Raw genomic sequence first — 19,378 nt, 5'->3', positions numbered from 1 at the left:
CAGTCCTTCTTTCTGGTACCTCTGCATTTTAACAAATAAAAAGGCACTTTCTACCTCCTTTCTTCTGTCTCCAGCTTACCCCCCTTCTCCTTCTGGTGTTTGGAGTTTTGGGAGGAGCAGTGGAAGCAAAGGAGTCTGTCAGTCCTGTCAGAGTGCTGGGGGCTGACTCAAGGCCAAGGAAACCATCCCAGTGGGAATGCCCCAGGCAGTGGCCTGGAGTGGCTTTGGGGCACTGCTGGTGTTGTAGGGCTTGGAAAACAACCCCTCTCCCTCCTGTTTTGCAGTTCAGCAGAACTGTGGCTTCTCGTGTTTGGGGAGTGTTGAAGCATCTTTCTCCTGCCTGTTCTCCCCTCCTTGATTTGGGACACTAAATAGGTGTCTGAGCTTGGGATAGGTGGCAAAATGGTTAAAAAACCCCCAAAGTGACAATTAAATTGATGTCCTGCTCTGCCAGTGTCAGTGCCAGGGCCCTTCAGCCTCCGTTGGCCTCACATCACTCCAGCTGCTCCTTCTGCCATCGGCCCCTGTCCGGGCCATCCCTGACTGGCAGATGCAGGGCAGTTCCCTGCTTCCTTTGCTCTGGGGTTCCTCACTTCTCTCCTGTCTCCCTCAGCAGTTCTTTAGAAAAGAATGGAGAAGAATTGATGGTGGGAAAAGCTGCTTTTTTGGGGGGCTGCACTGAGGTGGAGCCCAGAACTGGAGCGATGGCTGAACCCCCCCAGGCAAAACCAAGTTCCTGAGGTGTTTGTAACAACTCCTTTGGCTTGAACCTTGCCCCTCAGGTTGGACTGGGCTGGCAGGGGGGGTTTAGGACTGGGGTGACAGTGGGGGTGTAGGACTGGGCTGGCAGTGGGGGTTTAGGACTGGGCTGGCAGTGGGGGTTTAGGACTGGGATAGCAGTGGGGGTGTAGGACTGGGCTGGCAGTGGGGGTTTAGGACTGGGCAGGCAGTGGGGGTTTAGGACTGGGCTGGCAGTGGGGGTGTAGGACTGGGCTGGCAGTGGGGGTTTAGGACTGGGGTGACAGTGGGGGTTTAGGACTGGGGTGACAGTGGGGGTTTAGGACTGGGCTGGCAGTGGGGCTTTAGGACTGGGCTGGCAGTGGGGGTGTAGGACTGGGCTGGCAGTGGGGGTGTAGGACTGAGATGGCAGTGGGGGGTTAGGACTGGGATGGCAGTGGGGGGTTAGGACTGGGATGGCAGTGGGGGTTTCTGCAGTTGTCCTCCAAGGCCCCAGCAGTGCTGGGGGGTGAGGATGCAGAGCAGTGTCACGGGCAGGTTCATCAGCTCCAGGTGACTTGTGAACGTGCTCCTCTCCTCCCTCACCCTGTTGAGCTGCTGGAACTGCCCCTCCAGACCTTCCCTGGGGTTATTAATTAGATGTGAGAGCTCAACCTCTGCCTCTGAGCTCTCTTGCTTCCCACAACGTCCCCTGTGTGTCCCAGGTGGGATTCCTGCCCCAGCTCCTGCTTTCCAAGGGAAAGTCCTCAAACTGCTGCCCTGGATGTTGAGGGGGTTGTTTTGCAGCTGCCAAGGATGGTCCCTGCTCTCTCAAGGGCATGGACTACATAAGTTGTTGTGGATCACTTACTCCACCAAGAGCTTTTGTGCTCCTTTTTTATTTTTTTTTTTTCTGTTCTAGAGCTTTTTCCTCTTTTTTTTTTTTTGTATTTTTCCTCAGATTTATTTTTTTTCAGAGAGCCCTGTGGACAGGTAGGAATTCCCTCCTGCGCCCGTGGCAGTGTGAGGAGTCCAGGCAACACACTCCAGGGGTTGGATGTTGTACAGACCCCACTCAAGGCATGAGACTTCTATTATTTATTTGTTTTTTTTTCTGGGAGAGAGAGTTAATATTTTCCCTGCAGGTATTGAACCTGATAATCTGGACATGTTTCTTCCAAGCAAGAGAGTTGTTCAGTAGGAGAAATGCTCCAGGTAGGAGTTGAAATGCTCCAGGTAGGAGTTGAAATGCTCCAGGTAGGAGTTGAAATGCTCCAGGTAGGAGCTGAAATGCTCCAGGTAGGGGTTGAAATGCTCCAGGTAGGGGTTGAAATGCTCCAGGTAGGGGTTGAAATGCTCCAGGTAGGGGTTGAAATGCTCCAGGTAGGGGTTGAAATGCTCCAGGTAGGAGTTGAAATGCTCCAGGTAGGAGTTGAAATGCTCCAGGTAGGGGTTGAAATGCTCCAGGTAGGGGTTGAAATGCTCCAGGTAGGAGTTGAAATGCTCCTCGTTGAAGAAGGTGGAGAGGGAAAATGTTGTTTCCAGGAGAACTATTTTGAAGTCTGTGAACACAGTTAAATATTGAATTTGCTCAATATTGGTGCTGCTGTGTGATACCTGGGCTTCTGCATCCTCCAATTAACCCTGAAAACACTGGGATTGATGAAGGAAAAAAGGGAAGAACTGAGACACTTCCCATCTAACGAGAAGACAACTGAGCTGAGAACAAATAGTTGCTTTAGGGCTGGAGCAGTTTGATCCTGGCATGTTTCAAACCCCTGTTTTATTAGAAAAGCACTGTGGAGAAAGTTTTCTTTTGAAACAATCCTACAAATTTCTCCTCAAAATCCCACCCTGGGTCTGCTTCACATTATCTGATGCCTCTCCAGGGAATTGCTTGGGAGTTGTTTTTTGGTGGGGTTTTTTTTGCCTTAAAGAAGAGGAGAAACATGTGAATTGTTTCCCCAGAGCTGCAGCCTCTATCTCCAGACGAGAGGGAAGCACATTGTTTTGTGCCTTTGATATGATCCAGCCAGAAAACAGCCTTAGGGGGGAAAAAAAAAACTTCCCAGTCCTTGGCAGCAGAGCTGTCTTTCTGTCTCTCTCTCTTTTTATTTTTTTTATTTTCCCTGTCAGTGCCACAATGTTCAGTGTTCTAATAACTCCAGATTAAACTCACATGGGGCATCTCCAAAGTCCTTTGTAAGACTGGAGGTCAAAACTTGCTGAAAGTTCAGAGGGACGAGTCTCATTTTCCTAATGAACACCAAAAAAAAAAAAAAAAAATCAAAAAAAAAAGTTCCAGGGTTATTTTGGAATTAGGTCTAAGAAACTGGTACAAGAAGCTACTTCAGGGCTGTAATTTCGTGGCAGTGCAGCCAATTTGTAGCGGCTGCTGAAAAACTTTCCACCTTTCTGAGCTGAACTCTGCGAAATTCGGGTCACCAGGGTGATGGGGGGGTCTCTGTGGTCTCCATCGGTGGCCTGGCTGTTCCTGCCCGTGGAAAAGGCTCATGGAAGTTCACAGGTTGTTTCTTTTGGTTAGACCTGAGCCCTTTGAAGTGTCTTTAATTGAGGGATGTCACAATTTGTTGGAGGGCAGCAGCATCTTAATTCCGACACACACTTGGAGTCTCAGAATTCCAGGATGGTTTGGGTTGGGAAGGGCCTTGAAGATCATCCCATCCCACCCCCTGCCATGGGCAGGGACACCTTCCACCAGCCCAGGTTGCTCCAAGCCCTGTCCAACCTGGCCTTGGACACTCCAGGGATGGGGCAGCACATCTTGTACCAAGTAAAACAAGTTTTAGCAATTACATTTGTGATTTCTTCAATATCCCTGTGCAAGGTGCTTTTGGAAGGTCAGTGCTGAACCCACAGGGAAGGTGGTGGGAGGTGAACTCAACTTCCAGTTGAACATTTCTCAGTAATGGAGCAGGACAACAGAAGAGGGAAAACACCAGTTATTACTATTTCTTTATCTTGCTGTTCTTCCCGTTTTCTCTGTAGTAGTTTTTATGGTGTCTGAGTAAAATCTCTTCTTCCCCTTTCCTTAAATATTTATAGTTTTGGTCTAAACATAAGGTAGTTGAGAATTTAGCTGAATATAGTAGAAGACACAACACTATTCAAGTGCTTAAAGCCAAGAATAGGCCATCAGGCTCGTGTCTGGCTGCGTCATCTGACGTGGAGTGTTTATAATTTTGGGTTGGATTAAGCTAATAGAGCATTTAACTACTACTGGATTTGCAGGGGGGATAACTGGGAATTCTTCTATGGAAGAATTTAAAATACATCTGTGGCTTGAGGCTTATGAGAAATGATAAATTGAGCTCACTGCTGTGACCAGTCCTTGTTGTGCCACGTCTCCATGTTCTCTCATTATTGGCTGTAACTCCAGGAATATCCCTATTCCTGTGGGTTTGTGGTGGGGACCCTTATTATATTTTTATTATCTATATTTTCATTATATATTCTTATGTATTTTTATTAAATATGTTATGATCTGGTTTAGTATATATTTTATTATATTAAAATATTATTACAATATATCAAAATTATTATATTACAATATATCAAACATTTTATCTATTTTAGTATATATTTTATTATGTATTTTTAATATATTGTTATTGATTTTATTATATATAATACATTTTCATTGAATATTTTATTAAATATTTTTTGAAGTATATATTTTGAAAGCATATATTTTGTTATTATATATAGTTTTTGGTTCTGGACTCCTCTTGAAAACCAGCCAGATCATACAAAGAACACGATTGTGAATCTCTCCTTGAGGCTGAAATTGTGGTTTTTTGGAATCTACTTTTAAAATACATGAGAAATGCCCATTTTTCCATCAGCACCATCTATGCCTTCAACACAAAGGGGCAAAGGGTGTGTTTCCAACCTTAACTCTCTTGGAATTTGCAGTGGTTTTATTTACTCTTTAAACACAAGGAATATGTTACGGGGATGCTAAACAAGAAACCAGCCAAATATTAGAATCTGTTATCTGGCTGTTTGTATTAATCATTAATTAATAGGGACATTCAGCCCAGTGCCAGAGCAATCCTGCCAGTGGAGTGGAAGGGGGAACACCTGGAGACTTGTGCCACTGGTGGATCTTGTGGTCAGGAATAATATCCAGGGATTTGGAGGTTTTTTGTGTGTACATTATAATTACCAGTGGGTGGGAAAGAGGACTGGACTCAGACCCTGGTCCTTGTTCTCTGGAATAATCTTGGCTCCTCGAGGTTTGTTGTTCTGGTCTTTAGGCTAAGCCTGATCTTTGCTTTGGTCTCCCTTTCTGTTCCTCTGCCTGGTGTAGGAAATGGAAGGATCCCACGTCCAGCACTTCCCAAACCCATCCAAAAGGTTTGGGTTGGGAAATGAGGCCCTGGCCCAGGTTGCCCAGGGAAACCGTGGCTGCCCCTGGACCCCTGGAAGTGTCCAAGGCCAAGTTGGAGCAACCCAGTCTAGTGGAAGGTGTTGGGTTGGAACTGGATGGGCTTTAAGATCCCTTCCAACCCAAACTATTCCATGATTCTGTGATACCTCCCAAGGGATAAACGGGAGAGGGGAGCATCCCATGTCCAGGACAGAGGTCGGAGCCTTCGGTGTCCTTCGGTGCCTCTTCCTGTCCCAACTCTTCCAGCTCTGCCAGCAAGTCTTTATTATTAGTTCTAAAACAAGGAATTTTGTTCCCTGATGTTCTTTGGGATAATGTCAGGTGGGATTTGGGTCTCAGGGAGAGAGGATCAGGGGATGCCTTGTCTCCATACCTTCTCCCTGGGATGGTGGTGAACCTTTCCGTGGCTGGATGCAAATGGATGCTGGGAGCATCCAACTGCTACCAAAATCCATCCAGTGTTCCCTCCTGTGCCTGGGGTGCTCCCAAAAAATCCAAAGTCACAGTTCCAACAGAACTACCCGAAGTGGGATGTCAGGCAGAGTTTTGCTTCTGCCACTTGCTTGAACAGGACTTTCTCTTCCCTTGGATCCCGTGGGATATGTAGGAAGAAGTTTCCAAGTGGAATGTAACTCTGTGATTATGTGTACCCCAAAACTCACCTCAAACCTGTGGAGTAACCTCGATTCTCCAGCTGATTTTAAATTTCTGTTGTTTTTTGACAGTTTTGTGACTTCACTTTGATTTTTTTTTTATTTTTTTTTTTTTTTTAGCTCTAGCAGCCACTGCATCCATGTGGTGCCAGGATCTTGTCAGGATTTGTGGGATGCAGTGCTAGAGCCATACAGGGAATGACTGGCTCCGTAGAGGTTGTTATTTGTTGGGTTTATGTTCATTTCCTTTTCCTAAGATTGCTCGAAAGAGGAAGACTTGAAAGTGGCTTGACAATTAGACTTGTGAGACACTGAAGTAGCACGAAATAAAATGTATTTGTGTTCCTTGCCTCGCTCTGGGGAATCTGGGCCCTTCAATGCTCCCGAATCGCTGCGTCTCCGAAGGTACTCGTAACCCCCGAAGCTGCCCTGCGAAAGGCTTTGCTGCTTGGTTCTGCCAGTATTGAATGATGTCTGTTATGGAATTGCATAAATACAGCAGGAATTATAAAGGGGGAAAAATCTGTGGTGTTCGGTCATTGTTTTACTACACTTCAAATTTTTTCTCATTACTTCATGAAATTCCTCTCTAATTCAATCTTTGTCTTTTGTCTTTGCTGCCTTGCAGGGTTGGTACAGTAGGCCTCACTAAACTTAGCTGCAACTAAGAATTTCTCCTACATCAACTGAGTTAAGGCTGATGCTCTTGTGGAATGTGGATTAAAAGTGCGTGCTAAGTTCCAAATTCCCAGTTGAGAAGCGGAGAAAGTAAATGTACCACTGCCACCAGCATCAGGACAGCAAACCAAGGGACAAAGAATTTGAGCCGCGGTGTTGCTCTTTGTTAACTGGCTCACGTGGTGCTTAAGAGACGTTGGCTGGGGGGCGAGAAGTGGACGCCAGCCGGTTACAAACATGAGGGCCGCCCTGGAGACGGCAGACATTGCCATTGTGGCCCTGTACTTCGTGCTGGTCATGTGCATAGGTTTCTTTGCCATGTGGAAGTACAATCGGAGCACCGTGAGCGGCTACTTTTTGGCAGGGCGTTCTATGACCTGGGTAGCGATCGGTGCCTCTTTGTTTGTGAGCAATATTGGAAGTGAACATTTCATTGGGCTCGCAGGATCCGGAGCGGCGAGCGGATTTGCCGTGGGCGCGTGGGAGTTCAACGCCTTAATGCTTTTGCAGCTTTTGGGATGGGTCTTCGTCCCCGTCTACATCCGGTCGGGAGTGTACACCATGCCCGAATACTTGTCCAAGCGTTTCGGAGGGCATAGGATTCAAATCTATTTTGCAGCGTTGTCTCTAATTCTTTATATCTTCACCAAACTCTCGGTTGACTTGTATTCGGGGGCGCTTTTTATCCAAGAGTCGCTAGGTTGGAACCTCTATCTGTCGGTTATCCTGCTTATCGGAATGACGGCGCTCTTGACTGTGACCGGAGGGCTGGTGGCCGTCATCTACACAGACACCCTTCAGGCCCTGCTTATGATTATCGGTGCCCTCACGCTCATGATCATAAGCATCACGGAGGTCGGTGGGTTTGAAGAAGTTAAGAGGAGGTACATGCTGGCGGCGCCGAACATCACGTCCATCCTGTTAACCTACAACATTTCCAACACCAACTCCTGCAACGTCGACCCCAAGCCCGACGCTCTTAAAATGTTGCGCGAGCCGACGGACGAAGACATTCCCTGGCCCGGATTCCTGCTGGGACAGACCCCGGCTTCCGTCTGGTACTGGTGTGCCGACCAAGTCATAGTCCAGAGAGTCTTAGCCGCGAAAAACATCGCTCATGCCAAAGGCTCCACCCTGATGGCGGGTTTCCTAAAGCTGCTGCCCATGTTCATCATCGTCGTCCCGGGCATGATCTCCCGCATCCTGTTCGCGGATGACATCGCCTGCATCAATCCTGAGCACTGCTTCCAGGTCTGCGGGAGCAGGGCCGGCTGCTCCAACATCGCCTACCCGCGGCTGGTGATGAAGCTGGTGCCGGTGGGGCTGCGGGGCCTCATGATGGCCGTGATGATCGCCGCGCTCATGAGCGACCTGGACTCCATCTTCAACAGCGCCAGCACCATCTTCACGCTCGATGTCTACAAACTCATCCGGAAAAGCGCGACGTCCCGGGAGCTCATGATCGTTGGGAGGGTCTTCGTGGCGTTCATGGTGGTGATCAGCATCGCCTGGGTGCCCATCATCGTGGAGATGCAAGGCGGGCAGATGTACCTGTACATCCAGGAGGTCGCGGACTACCTGACCCCGCCGGTGGCCGCCCTGTTCCTCATGGGGATCTTTTGGAAGCGCTGCAACGAGCAGGGGGCCTTCTACGGCGGCATGGCCGGGTTCGTGCTCGGTGCCGTCCGGTTGATACTGGCGTTTATTTACCGCGCTCCGGAGTGCGACCAGCCGGACACGAGGCCGGGCTTCATCAAAAACATCCATTACATGTACGTGGCCACGGCTCTGTTCTGGATCACCGGGATCGTGACCTTCGTGGTCAGTCTCCTGACCCCTCCGCCCACGAAGGAGCAGGTCCGGACCACCACCTTCTGGGCCGTGAAGAACAGGAGCGTCAAGGAGACGGCGGCCAAGGGGGAGCTCTACAAGGCGCAGGAGAAGAGCATCCTCAAGTGCAACGAGAACGCCAACCACATCATTCCCAACGGCAAATCCGAGGAGAACCTGAAAAGCCTCAAGCCGGAGGACATCAACCTCCTGGTGACCTGCAGAGACGACAGCAACCCGGTGATCTCGGTGAGCCACTCCGAAGTCGAGACGCCGGTGGATTGTTACTCCAACGGCCAGGCGGCTCTGATGGGCGAGAAGAAGCACGAGGAGGAGACTGAGGACCCAGAGAGACATTTGAAATTCATAGATTGGTTCTGTGGCTTTAAAAGTAAAACCATGACCAAGAGAGCTGTTCGGGAGGTCGAGGAAGAGACTGTTTGTTTACAAATGCTGGAAGAGACTCCAAAAGTTAAACTATTACTAAATACTGGACTGGTCTGTGTGTGTTCGCTTGGAATATTCATGTTTGTCTACTTCTCTTTGTGAGTGAATAGTGAACTTTTAAGGGTATGGCTGAACATACAGAAGTTGATACAGGTCTCTGGAGATTGGTTTTCTTTTTCCTGGTTTTTTTTTTTTTGATTTTTTTTTGAATTTCAGACAACATAACCACAACCCAGGCATTGTTTACGCTATAATTGTAAGATCAACTCAGCTTTAGCCTATTTCCAGACCATTTGAGATGTGTTGTCCTTTCTCTGCTCAAAGCAGAACCTGTCCTGTGGTGGCTTTTTTTCTTTTTTCCCTTTTGTGGTTTTTTTTTCTTTTTGTTTTGTTTGGGTTTTTTTCCTTGTTCCATTTGCAGTACTAACCTTTTGTTTTTACGTGTATAAATATACCAAAGGCAGGCAGGTGGCTGTGTTTGAAGTCAGGCAGTTCCAGCTCAGTCAGCATTAAGATAACGAGTAATCATTTACCAGTGTGGAAAATCTAAATGATCAAAGCTGTGTCAAAAGGTTTTTAAATGTAGAGCTGCGATGCACATCCTGTAAAATAACTATTCCCTTGGCCAACTTAGCACTTCTTAATTTTGCTCACTGCTTTCAGTTGTTTTTATTTTACTTTTTTTAATTCAATTTCTCTTATAGCAACAGCAGGGAGTTATTTTGTCTCATTTTATAGCACTTAAAACATGATAGTTGTTAGTAGCTTTCTGGTTTTATTTTTTCTTTGTAAGAGAAGTTTTGACTTTTGATTTTTTTTTTTTTTAATCCACTGTAAATTCCAGTACTGAAAAATCGCTGTATTTGAAGGGGAAAAAAAAAAAAAAAAGAGGGGAAAAAAAGAAACAACGAACCAAAATGAAAAAAAAAAGCCTGGACATGACAAACTGTCACTGGAGCAGAAGGAAAAAGAAATAATCTTTATTTGGGTTTTGTATTCAGCAGGGTGGGAAGGGATCTCTGGAGATCATCCAGTCCATCCCCCTGCCGAGGCAGGTGACACGGGAACGTGTCCAGGTGGGTTTGGAATGTCTCCAGAGGGAGAAGCTCCGCTCCCTCCCTGGGCAACTGTTCCTGTGCTCTGCCACCCTCCAGGGAAAGATGTTTTTCCTCATGTTGAGGTGAAACTGGTGTTTTAGTTTATGGCCATAAGGCCCAGAAGATAATTTCAGCCTCTTTAGTCTCTGCACCTTCAGGACACAGCCTTAGGCTCTTTATAGGGAAAAAAATCTGTTTGTACGTTCTGCCGCTTGGGAAGAAGAGAAATGTGAGGCTTTGTGTGTTGCCAGTTTGTTTTCCACGCTGGGAAAGGCCTGTTTTCCTGTGCTGGGGATGTCTGGAAGGAGTCTGTGCCCAGCCCTGCTGCTGCTGCAGGTGGAGTCTGCGAGGGGAGAAAAAAGGAAGGGGGAGTGGGGGGGAGAGGTGAAAGTGCTCCTTATTTTCCAGAGTCCTCTTGCCTCATGTCTTCTCCCATTTCCCCTTTCACCCTGTCAAGCCTCCTTTTTTTATTTTTTTGTGAGGAATCCCAGAATGATTGAGGTTGGAAAAGACCTCGGAGCTTGAGTCCAACCCGTGACCCAGCCCGACCAGAGCACCGAGTGCCACATCCAGCCTTTCCTTCAACACCTCCAGGGATGGTGATTCCACCTCCCTGGCCAGCCCAGTCCAATGTCTAGTGGCCTTTTCTGGGAAGAAATTCCTCCTAATTCTTCCAGCCTAGAGCTCCCTCCTCCAAACAGCTCCCCAGGGATTCCATGTCAGGAGATAAGGAACGTGTGCCACCATGATCTGTGTCAGGAATCCAGGTCTGTCCTCGTGATTCTTCCAGAAGAGTTCATTTCTCCCAGACAATTAGTAGGTCTCCAGCTGCTGAGGATCTTTCCTGTTGAAGGATAAATCCTGAGGCAGGGATGAGCAATTCCCAGGTGTGCAGCACGTGGAGCTCAGCAGACCTAAAGGCGGCAAGAGCTCAGCCCACATCCCTGGTTTTGGGTGCAGAGCTGACAGTGTGTGGCTGCCCTTCCAGTATTAACCCCCCTCCCAACTCCAGGACAGGGTGGTCATATCCAGGCTTTCCATGGAAATAATTCCTCCAGTTGTCTTTGCTCCTGAGCTCGTTCAGGGCTTGGGAGAGAACAAACTGGCTGGGCCAGAAATGGTCTGAGGGACCATCTGAGTGTTCAGCAAAATCAGTTCCAGGGTCCAGCGACATTTCCTTGGCACGGAAAGGAGAACCAATTCCTGAGAAATCCGTTTGTAGAGATGAAACTGGGGTCAATCCTGCCTTTGAGTGCTGGAGGAGGTTTCCCTTCCAGCCCAGTGGTGCCGTAACCCGTCCACATTTAGCAGATCACGGATCTGTTTGCAGGTGAAATGGTTCCACTTCCATTTTTGTGGGTGGTTTTTTTTCCTGTTAGTTTTGGTGGTGTTTTTGTATCGATCGAATCTCATTCATTCCGGAACTTACACAGAGGCTGAGATGCCCCACTTTCCTCCACTTGCTTTCATTGTTGCTGCTGGGAAGTCGACACTGCTCTGGGGTGGAGGAGTTGGAATGTTGTTGCAACCTGCGTAGAAAGAGTCATCACACCCGCTCGTGGTGTCGGTACCGATGTGACAGGACACATCTTCTCGCCGTTTTATGGGGCTGGTTTCGTTCAGGAAATGGTTTCAAATCCTTTTTAATGGCCAAAATTAAAAAGGGTGCGTGAATTAATGGCATCTCAAATCACTTCAGTAGTGGGCTGAGCTGGGAAGGATGAGGAGATGTACAAAGCACCTGGATTTTTTTTTTTTGTCCAGAGGGTAGAACGTCGGGCAACGTTCGGTCTCGTAGCGGGGATGGAAAAAACAACAACTCGTGGAGGGTAAAGATCATCTCAGTCCAACAACCTCTTCTTGAAAAGGCTGGGATCTGGCTAAAAAAATGCCTCCTTTGGCACAGGGAAACAGCCTCGTGTGCCAGGCACTGTCCCTTAGGAACTTGGCGCGTGTTTTTAGGAGCGGCCGGTGCTTGGCTTTTCCAGGCCGCTCCTCTTTGCTCTCAGTATTAACAAATGCTTTGCCACAACCTGTTAAGCCAGGTTTGCTCAGGGACCCTTTGGCTTGGCTGCCATCGCCTCACCTGTGCTTGCTTTTTTTTTCCCAGGGTGCCTTAAAAAGGTTGGGAAGTTGAAGGCGCGGCTTTTCCGGCCACCCGAGGAGGGGCTTTACTTCCAGTGGCTTTTCCCTGCTCGTTTGAGCTCCTCTTTGCCTTCCCTGAATAATTTAAAGAGGACACCCCAAGGGGTTGTTAATTCCCAGGTGTCCCCTTCACTGTAACCACAATCCACGGAGGAATCACCCTTGGAGGGTGGAAGGGAGTCAAGTCCCTCCCAAATGTGGAGCCTGAGATGCTCCATCTCCCAGTTCCAATATTCCCACTTCCCAAACCAACGAGTTGCCACATTAATCACAGTGATGATTGGCAGGCAGCCTATTTATTACTTAATAAATTAATACTCTGCATCCCCCCCCCCCTCTTTGGACCTGTTATTGTGAAGAAGCTTTTAAGCAAATTATTTCTCCGGGATTTTTTTTCACATTTAAAAATGTGGTTTTATTTCTATTTTCGTGGCATAGAGGTCATAGAACTTGCTGGTGTTCTTTGCTGCAGATAACCACTTACTAAAAGGCCTTTGTTATAAAAAAATAGATATATTTCTAAGGCTTCAAGCAAGCTGCCTTTTGGTACCTCACCCTGTGTTATGGACCTTGGGAGAAGTTGCTTGAGGATTTTTTTATAGCGTAAACATGCCTTTGCTAGTCATGGAAGGTGTTGAGGGATTTTGGTTGAAACACCGATTTTTTTGGGGGGCTGGTAAAATTCCAAAGCGTTTCTCAGAATGGACAATCAGTTCCATAAATTTTGTGGCCTCCTCCTCCTCCTCCTTGGTGGGACTGGTTGGTGGTGCAGGAGGAGATCCAGGAGGGCACTTGCTTTTATCGTGGTTTATTTATTGCCTTGAGCTGAGAATGACAGGCTGGAAAAACTGATTTTTGGAATGACAGCTTTTTTTTTTTTGTTGTTGTTTCTCTTGGTATTTCCCTTAACTTATTTTTTTTTTCTGTTATTTGATTTTTCTCCCAGAAATGGTCGAAGCCTTTTATTTAAAAAAAATAAATAAAAATTAAAAAAAAAAAAAAAAAAAGGGCTTCTTGAGAGCTTAATAGCAAATTTTGGGAGACTGCTCTTATTTAAGTTTTTTTTAAATGGCTGATTTGATACTTTTCTCTGCCAAAGTTTAGGGGTGGGGTTGTTTTTTTTTTTGTTGCTGTTGTGTTTTTTTTGTTGATTTTTCCTGGTAGCTTTTCCTCGAAGGAAACGGTGGGAGATTGTAAGAAATAAAAAAAAAAATGGCCTTCAGTATATATTGTATTGTGTATTTTTACTTCTCTTCTGTGTTCCCTGATCCCAGAAGGGCCAACATGAGACTTCTGATGCGAGTCACGAGCCCTGTGACCCAGGAGGGGAATGAAGCCATTTCCTGGGGTTGCAGTGGACAGGGCGGAGCCATCCGAGGGTCTTAGAAGATGCTTTCGACTTTAAAACAGCTTTATTTTTTTTATATATCTATTTTTTTAAATCCTAAGATAGAGGAGGTGTTGGGAGATGCTCCCTTTCAGAGAACAGGATACATGGAAGAAGCTGGAGTCGGGAAGCTCCAGCTTTTTTTTGAGGAAATCTTTGGATTTAGCATGTACAGCAAAGCAAAAGTACTCATCTGTTCATTTGGTATATTCTGTATGTTCTGTGCCCTTAAATGTAATTGTTTTGAAAAGAAAACTAACCTTGTCATGTGATGTTAAAAGAAGCAGATTTCTGTGCAATGTTTTAATTTTTTTTAAAAAAAAAGAAAATGTTTGTATATAATTCAATGGTTTAATGTGCTTTAATTGGCCTGAGGTAAAGAGTAGTCCTAGAATGTAAACATATATAATTAGGATTTCTGATTTCACTGTGAGATCTCTGAACTCTTGGTTGTTTTTCGGGTTGGGTTTTTTTTTCTTGGGGTGTTTTTTGGGTTTTTTTTTTTTGGGCAAAGTGGTTTGTTTTGGTTCCGAAACCCTTTGATTTCTGTTCCTGGTGTTGGTTTAAAGGCTTCACTTCTGTTCTGATCTCGAACTCCCGGTCTGGTGACATCTGGTGACACACTTGGCATTCTCAGTTTTCCACTGTGTAAAAGTCAGACACACTCGGGGCAAAACCGCTGCTGGGGCGACAAATTCTCTGTGTCTCTGAGTCCACGCTTTTAAAAATGAGGTGGTTATAAAAATAGTTGCTGTGCAAAAATGTTAGTAGTCTTCTTCAAGAAGAAAGCGAAATTTTCTAATCTCACTCGAGCAGTCTCTTCATTCATCTTCTTCTTTTCCAAGCACAGTGTCAAAGTGATGCTGCTTTACCTTGTATCTCTGATAGAATGTTTGGTTGTTTTTTTTTTTAGGGATCTGTGAAGTAGTTTTGTTGCTGTTGGATTTTTATATAAAATACCAGTTAATGAACTGCCTTTTTTTTTTTTTCTCTCTCTCTGGGTTTTTTTGTTATTTGGGTTTTGTTTTTTTTTTTTTTAAACTCTTCGACTAAAAATACATTTCAGACCAAAACCAAATGATATCATATAGCATTTGAAACCTGCCTTTTTTCCTTGGCCCTTGTTTTATTTGAAATAAGCCAAATGGGCATGTAGATAAGATCACTATAATGGAGCCAGGTCTCTTTTGGTAAAGTGTTATTTAAAGGTCTGTTAAGATCTTATAAGAGAAATATACTGAAAAACAAAAAAATTACTGTAGTAGGAATATAGATTTAGAAGTGTTAATGAGATTAATACAGCTTAATTATATTGTAAGTTGCTACTGTCCTTAATGACAAGCTTTTTGTCATAGAAACGATGTATGATAAATTAATTTTGGTCTAGTGTATAGAATTCTCATATTGCTATCAATCTTTGAAGTAAATCTGATGCAAAATTCTCCTAGTTAGCATTGCTGGCCCTGTGTATACTGTTCTTTGTATCCTGTATGCATATTATTTTGCCTCCTGCATTAGTCTTCAAACTAAAAACTCTTATTAGAGAGTATTTGGATACTTCAGACTGTGTTTCTTGCAGTTTACATTCCTTTACCATGGCATTTTTTGTCCTGTCCAAAAGTATTGTATGGAAATGTTTCAAACTTCTGTACAAAGTTTCAATAAAAATAGAGACAAAAAGAAAAAAAAAAACACACCCACAACCGAACGACCAACAAACCAACAGAACAGAGATTTGTGGAGCTGGTTCGGAGTGTTCTTCCATCCCTGGGGGTGAAGAGACTTCCTGGCTTTCCCCTGAGATTCCAGGGCCTCTGGAAGCAAAGGGAGGGCAAAACCAAAGGGGATTCTTGAGAACTGTGAGAAGAACTTAAGGATCCGAAATACAGAAATCTTTGGGCCAACTCGTGTGGGAAGGTGGGATCGGGATGGGCTGGGATGAAATCCATGGCCTGGAGCTCGGGGTGCTGGCAGGGCACGAAATGTGGGAGAACCCACCTCCAGGAGAGGCCCTTGGTTGGATATTGTGCAAAATTATGATTATTTGGGGCGTTTTCTTCCTTGAACTCCCCAGTTCAGCTGCTCTTCAACCAGTTCTTGAGTGGGACAGGCCCCTTCTTCCGTGCCTGTGGAGTGTCCTTGAGTATTTCCAGTTTGTCCTCCTGGGATTGCCCTTCTGTGTCTGCCTTGTTGGGATCTACCAATCAGTCCCTGGGCCCAAGTTTTCCAAGGAAACTGGGCCAGCCCTGGGACTGATCCCGTTTTCCCCCTGGTAGGAAGCAGCTGGAGCCTGTGGTGGGCAGTGCTTGGATCGTGGCCTTTGGGGAGGGAAAACCTTCAGCCAGGTTTTGTTTGCCCAAAGCAGAAGCTCAGCAGGGTTCTGTAAGAGGAGAGCAAACAGGAACCTTCCACTTCCTGATCCCTCTCATCCCTGTCCCCCAGAAGGACACATTTAAACTTGGAAAACGTGGGAATTGTGACTTCTTCCTTTGTCCAGGGATGGTCCAGCAAGGAGAGGTGGTGCTAAATCACCTGTGGACTGGGAATTAAGGTGCTCTTTTGGAGATGGGATGTTGGCCAAGACCGTGAGAAGGATCTACACCCAAGATTTCCACCTGCTGAGAAAGTGCATTAATCAGATTATTCTTGGGTTCTCTTCTTTTGCTGATGTGCTCCAAAAGAAAAAGGGAAGCTTTGCTGATGTTGCTTTCAGGGAGTGGATAAAAAACGTTTTTGGAGAGGAAGCTTTGGATTTGGGATGAAAAATAAGGCACTTTCCTACCTGCAAACTTGGCTTGGATTTGTGATTTCCAGGAGGGAGCGGGACTCCGGTGTTTTCATTAGTTAGCTGTTAATTAATGGGCTGTTTAATTAGTTTATTAGGTGTTTGCTCAGCAGATTTTCATTTCAGTGATTTGAAAAGAGGTTCAAGAAGCCTCTTTGTCACCAGCTGGTTCTGTTTGTGTTGGCAGAGACCCCTTCAGTCCCCAAAATCCTGATGTTTGAGGCTTTGATGTTCCTTTGGGGGGGAGTTCTGGCCCAGGTGAGTTGTGGGCAGGTCCAGTCACTGCTGCAGCAACACTTCTTTGGGGGGTTCACTGGGAAAACCCCCCTGGGGATGGTGGGAATGATCCCCTCTGAGGTGAATTCCCCCTCCTGGGCCGTGGCTTTCCCAGTTTGCCCTGTGGATGTTTTCTGGTGCTGGGACAGGGAACAAACCAGGTTTCATCTCTGGACTTGCTTTCTTCACATGTCATCAGGTTGGACTTGGTTTGATTTTTTGGATGTTTGGGGGCTTTATTTTTGAGGTGTTGGTGGGTTTTTGAGGTGTTTGTGACAGGAGAAGGCAATAATTTGACTTCATGGTCGTGGTGTTTATAACCCTTGCATTTGTCAGCAGCTATTTTTAATACTTATCCGAACCCTGAAACTACTTTATAAGTTAGTTCTGTGTATCCCAGTGTGTTTATTGCAGCATGTGGCAGAATTTGGGCAAGAAATTGCCAAGGTTCCCTCTTCTTTTTGCACATCAGTTGGTGCAAACAGTGTGACTTGCACCTTAAATGCTCTTCTGGTTCAGAGACAAGGAGAGTTCATGACCTGCAAAACTGAGAGGATTTTAAAATGATGGTTATGGTCCTTGGGACAGGCTTTGGAAAGGTTTTATTAACCATGTTCAACTTTTTCTTAGTCCTGACTGTTCTTCTGTAGCGTTAAGGATGGTCAGGATGGGTGTGACGAGCTGGGAAGGGGCTGGAGCAGCAGGAGGGGCTGAGGGAGCTGGGGGGGCTCAGCCTGGAGAAAAGGAGGCTCAGGGGGGACCTTCTGGCTCTGCAACCCCCTGACAGGAGGGGGGAGCCGGGGGGGGTCGGGCTCTGCTGCCAGGGAACAAGGGACAGGAGGAGAGGGAACGGCCTCCAGCTGTGCCAGGGGAGGCTCAGGTGGGACAGGAGGAGGAATTTCCTGCTGGAAAGGGTGGTGAGGCCTTGGCAGGGGCTGCCCAGGGAGGTTTGGAGTGCCCAGCCCTGGAGGTGTCCCAGGAAGGCCTGGATGTGACACTCAGTGCTCTGGGCTGGGGGACAAGGTGGGGATGGGGCACAGGGGGATCCATGGGCTGGGAGGGCTCTTAGGCAGTTGCAGGTGTTTCTCCCAAGGCTGGACCATTTCTGGCCTTCCAAGGCTGGAGCCTCCAGCCCAGAGAACGCAGAACTGGAGCTGTGTTTGTCCCCTGGAGCTGTGTCTGTCCCCTGGAGCTGTGTTTGTTTGTCCCCTGGAGCTGTGTTTGTCCCCTGGAGCTGTGTTTGTCTGTCCCCTGGAGCTGTGTGTGTCTGTCCCCTGGAGCTGTGCCCCAGCCCCGCCGTGTTTCCCTGCCGCCAGTCGGGCACTGCAGGTTCCCCCCAACCAGGGAGCTGGGAAAGTGGGGTTGGAAAACACTGCTTGTGCCCTGGGCTGGCTTTGGCTGGGCTGGAGTTGATTCCTGTCCGAGTAGTTCCTCTGGGAATGTGTCCTGGGTTTGGGCTGAGCACCAGGTTGATGATTCTGGGGTGTGTTTGTTGCTGAGCAGCTCTTGCATGGCACCGAGGCCTCGTGTGCCCCTCACACCTCCCACCCCAGGGGAGCACAGGGGGCTGGGAGGGGCACGGATGGCACAGGGGATCCCAAGGGACATCCCAGACCGTGTGCTGGGGGAGGAGGAGGGAAGGGGGGATGTTTGCAGGGGTGATGTTTGTCTTCCCGAGTCGCTGTTCCCCGTGACAGGGCCCTGCTCCGCCGGGATGCCCCTGGGAAGTGGGGAAGGAATTCCTTGGTTTCCTTTGGAATTCCTTGGGGAAGGAATTCCTTGGTTTCCTTTGCATGGCTTTTGCTTCACCCACTAAAGTGTCAATATTTCAACCCATTCCTTCTCTCATTCTCCTCGTGGGATTTTCTCCCCCAGCCCCACTGGGGGAGGGAGGGAGTGGCCTTGGGATGTTCCCAAAGCAACTGTACTGGGAGAACCTCTGCCAGCTGGGAGCTGCCTGCACACATGTTCTGGGTTGGATTTTGGGAAAAGGTTCTTCCCCCAGAGCTCCAGGAGGGTTTGGACAACTCTCTCAGGGATTGGGGGGGATTGTTGGGGTGTCCTGGGCAGGGCTGGGAGTTGGACTGGATGATCCTTGGGGGTCCTTCCAACTCAGGACATTCCATGATTCTATTCCCTGTGGGAAGTCACCAGAAGTTCAGGGTGTCTAAAAACTGGCAGGTTGTTGCTCTGGGGAGAGGAATGGATGCCCTGAATTGGCAAATTGCAACCGTGTGTCCCCTCCCAGTGTCCTCAGGGAGAGGTTTTCCAGGGAGGGGGTGTCCGTGTGTGCATTTCAAAGGCCAGGGAGAAAAGAGGGTTGGAAAATAACTCCCTCCACATCTTTTTGTTTGGGGTCGGGGGGGTCTTTTCCACTCTTAATTATTTAAGCTTAATGAATATATAAATTAAACTCGAGGAAGTCTGTTCACATCTGAAGTCATGAGAGGGACACAACTTGTAGTTTCTGATAAACTTGGTCTTAGCAAGTTTCTGATAAGCAGGATTTGGAGATCAGGAATCCATATTATATTTTATATTATATTTTATATGTATGTAATAGATATTTGGAGACCACTGAAGCCCATAGTATAATTTATTTTGGTTGGAAGAAGAGTTTTAAGTTTCCAACTGGAGCTTTAAGGAAGGGGTTTAATGGATTCTGAGTTGATTCTGCCCAGAGAAGCTGTGGCTGCCCCTGGATCCCTGGAAGTGTCCAAGACCAGGTTGGACAGGGCTTGGAGCAACCTGGGCTGGTGGAAGGTGTCCCTGCCCATGGCAGGGGGTGGAATGAGATGATCTTTAAAGTCCCTCCCAACTCAAACCATTCTGTGATTCCATGAATTTGTGGCCAATTATACTTGAATTATTTCTAGCAATAAACCCTTGAAACTGCCCTGAATCTTGGTGGATTGGGTTGCTGTTAATCTCAGACTTAAAAGACCCCTT

The 19,378-nt window shown here is 47.0% G+C and overlaps 2 protein-coding genes across 3 annotated transcripts in view; both read left to right on the top strand.

The window, feature by feature from the left end:
- Positions 1-15,064, top strand: part of SLC5A3 (solute carrier family 5 member 3) — a 44,502-nt gene extending 29,438 nt beyond the window's left edge. For both annotated transcript variants that reach the window (XM_064647144.1, XM_064647143.1), the window contains exon 2: positions 6,413-15,064. In XM_064647144.1, coding sequence (XP_064503214.1) covers positions 6,700-8,841 — 2,142 coding nt within the window. In that variant the 5' untranslated portion in view covers positions 6,413-6,699 and the 3' untranslated portion in view covers positions 8,842-15,064. The remainder of the gene's footprint in view (positions 1-6,412) is intronic.
- MRPS6 (mitochondrial ribosomal protein S6) overlaps positions 1-19,378 on the top strand; it is a 47,569-nt gene that overhangs the window by 7,480 nt on the left and 20,711 nt on the right. The window lies entirely within an intron of this gene.

Source organism: Pseudopipra pipra, chromosome 2 (assembly GCF_036250125.1).
Source record: "Pseudopipra pipra isolate bDixPip1 chromosome 2, bDixPip1.hap1, whole genome shotgun sequence".
Classification (NCBI taxonomy): domain Eukaryota; kingdom Metazoa; phylum Chordata; class Aves; order Passeriformes; family Pipridae; genus Pseudopipra; species Pseudopipra pipra.
Note: the sequence above shows the minus strand (reverse complement) of the source record. Positions and strands in the feature narration are given on the sequence as shown.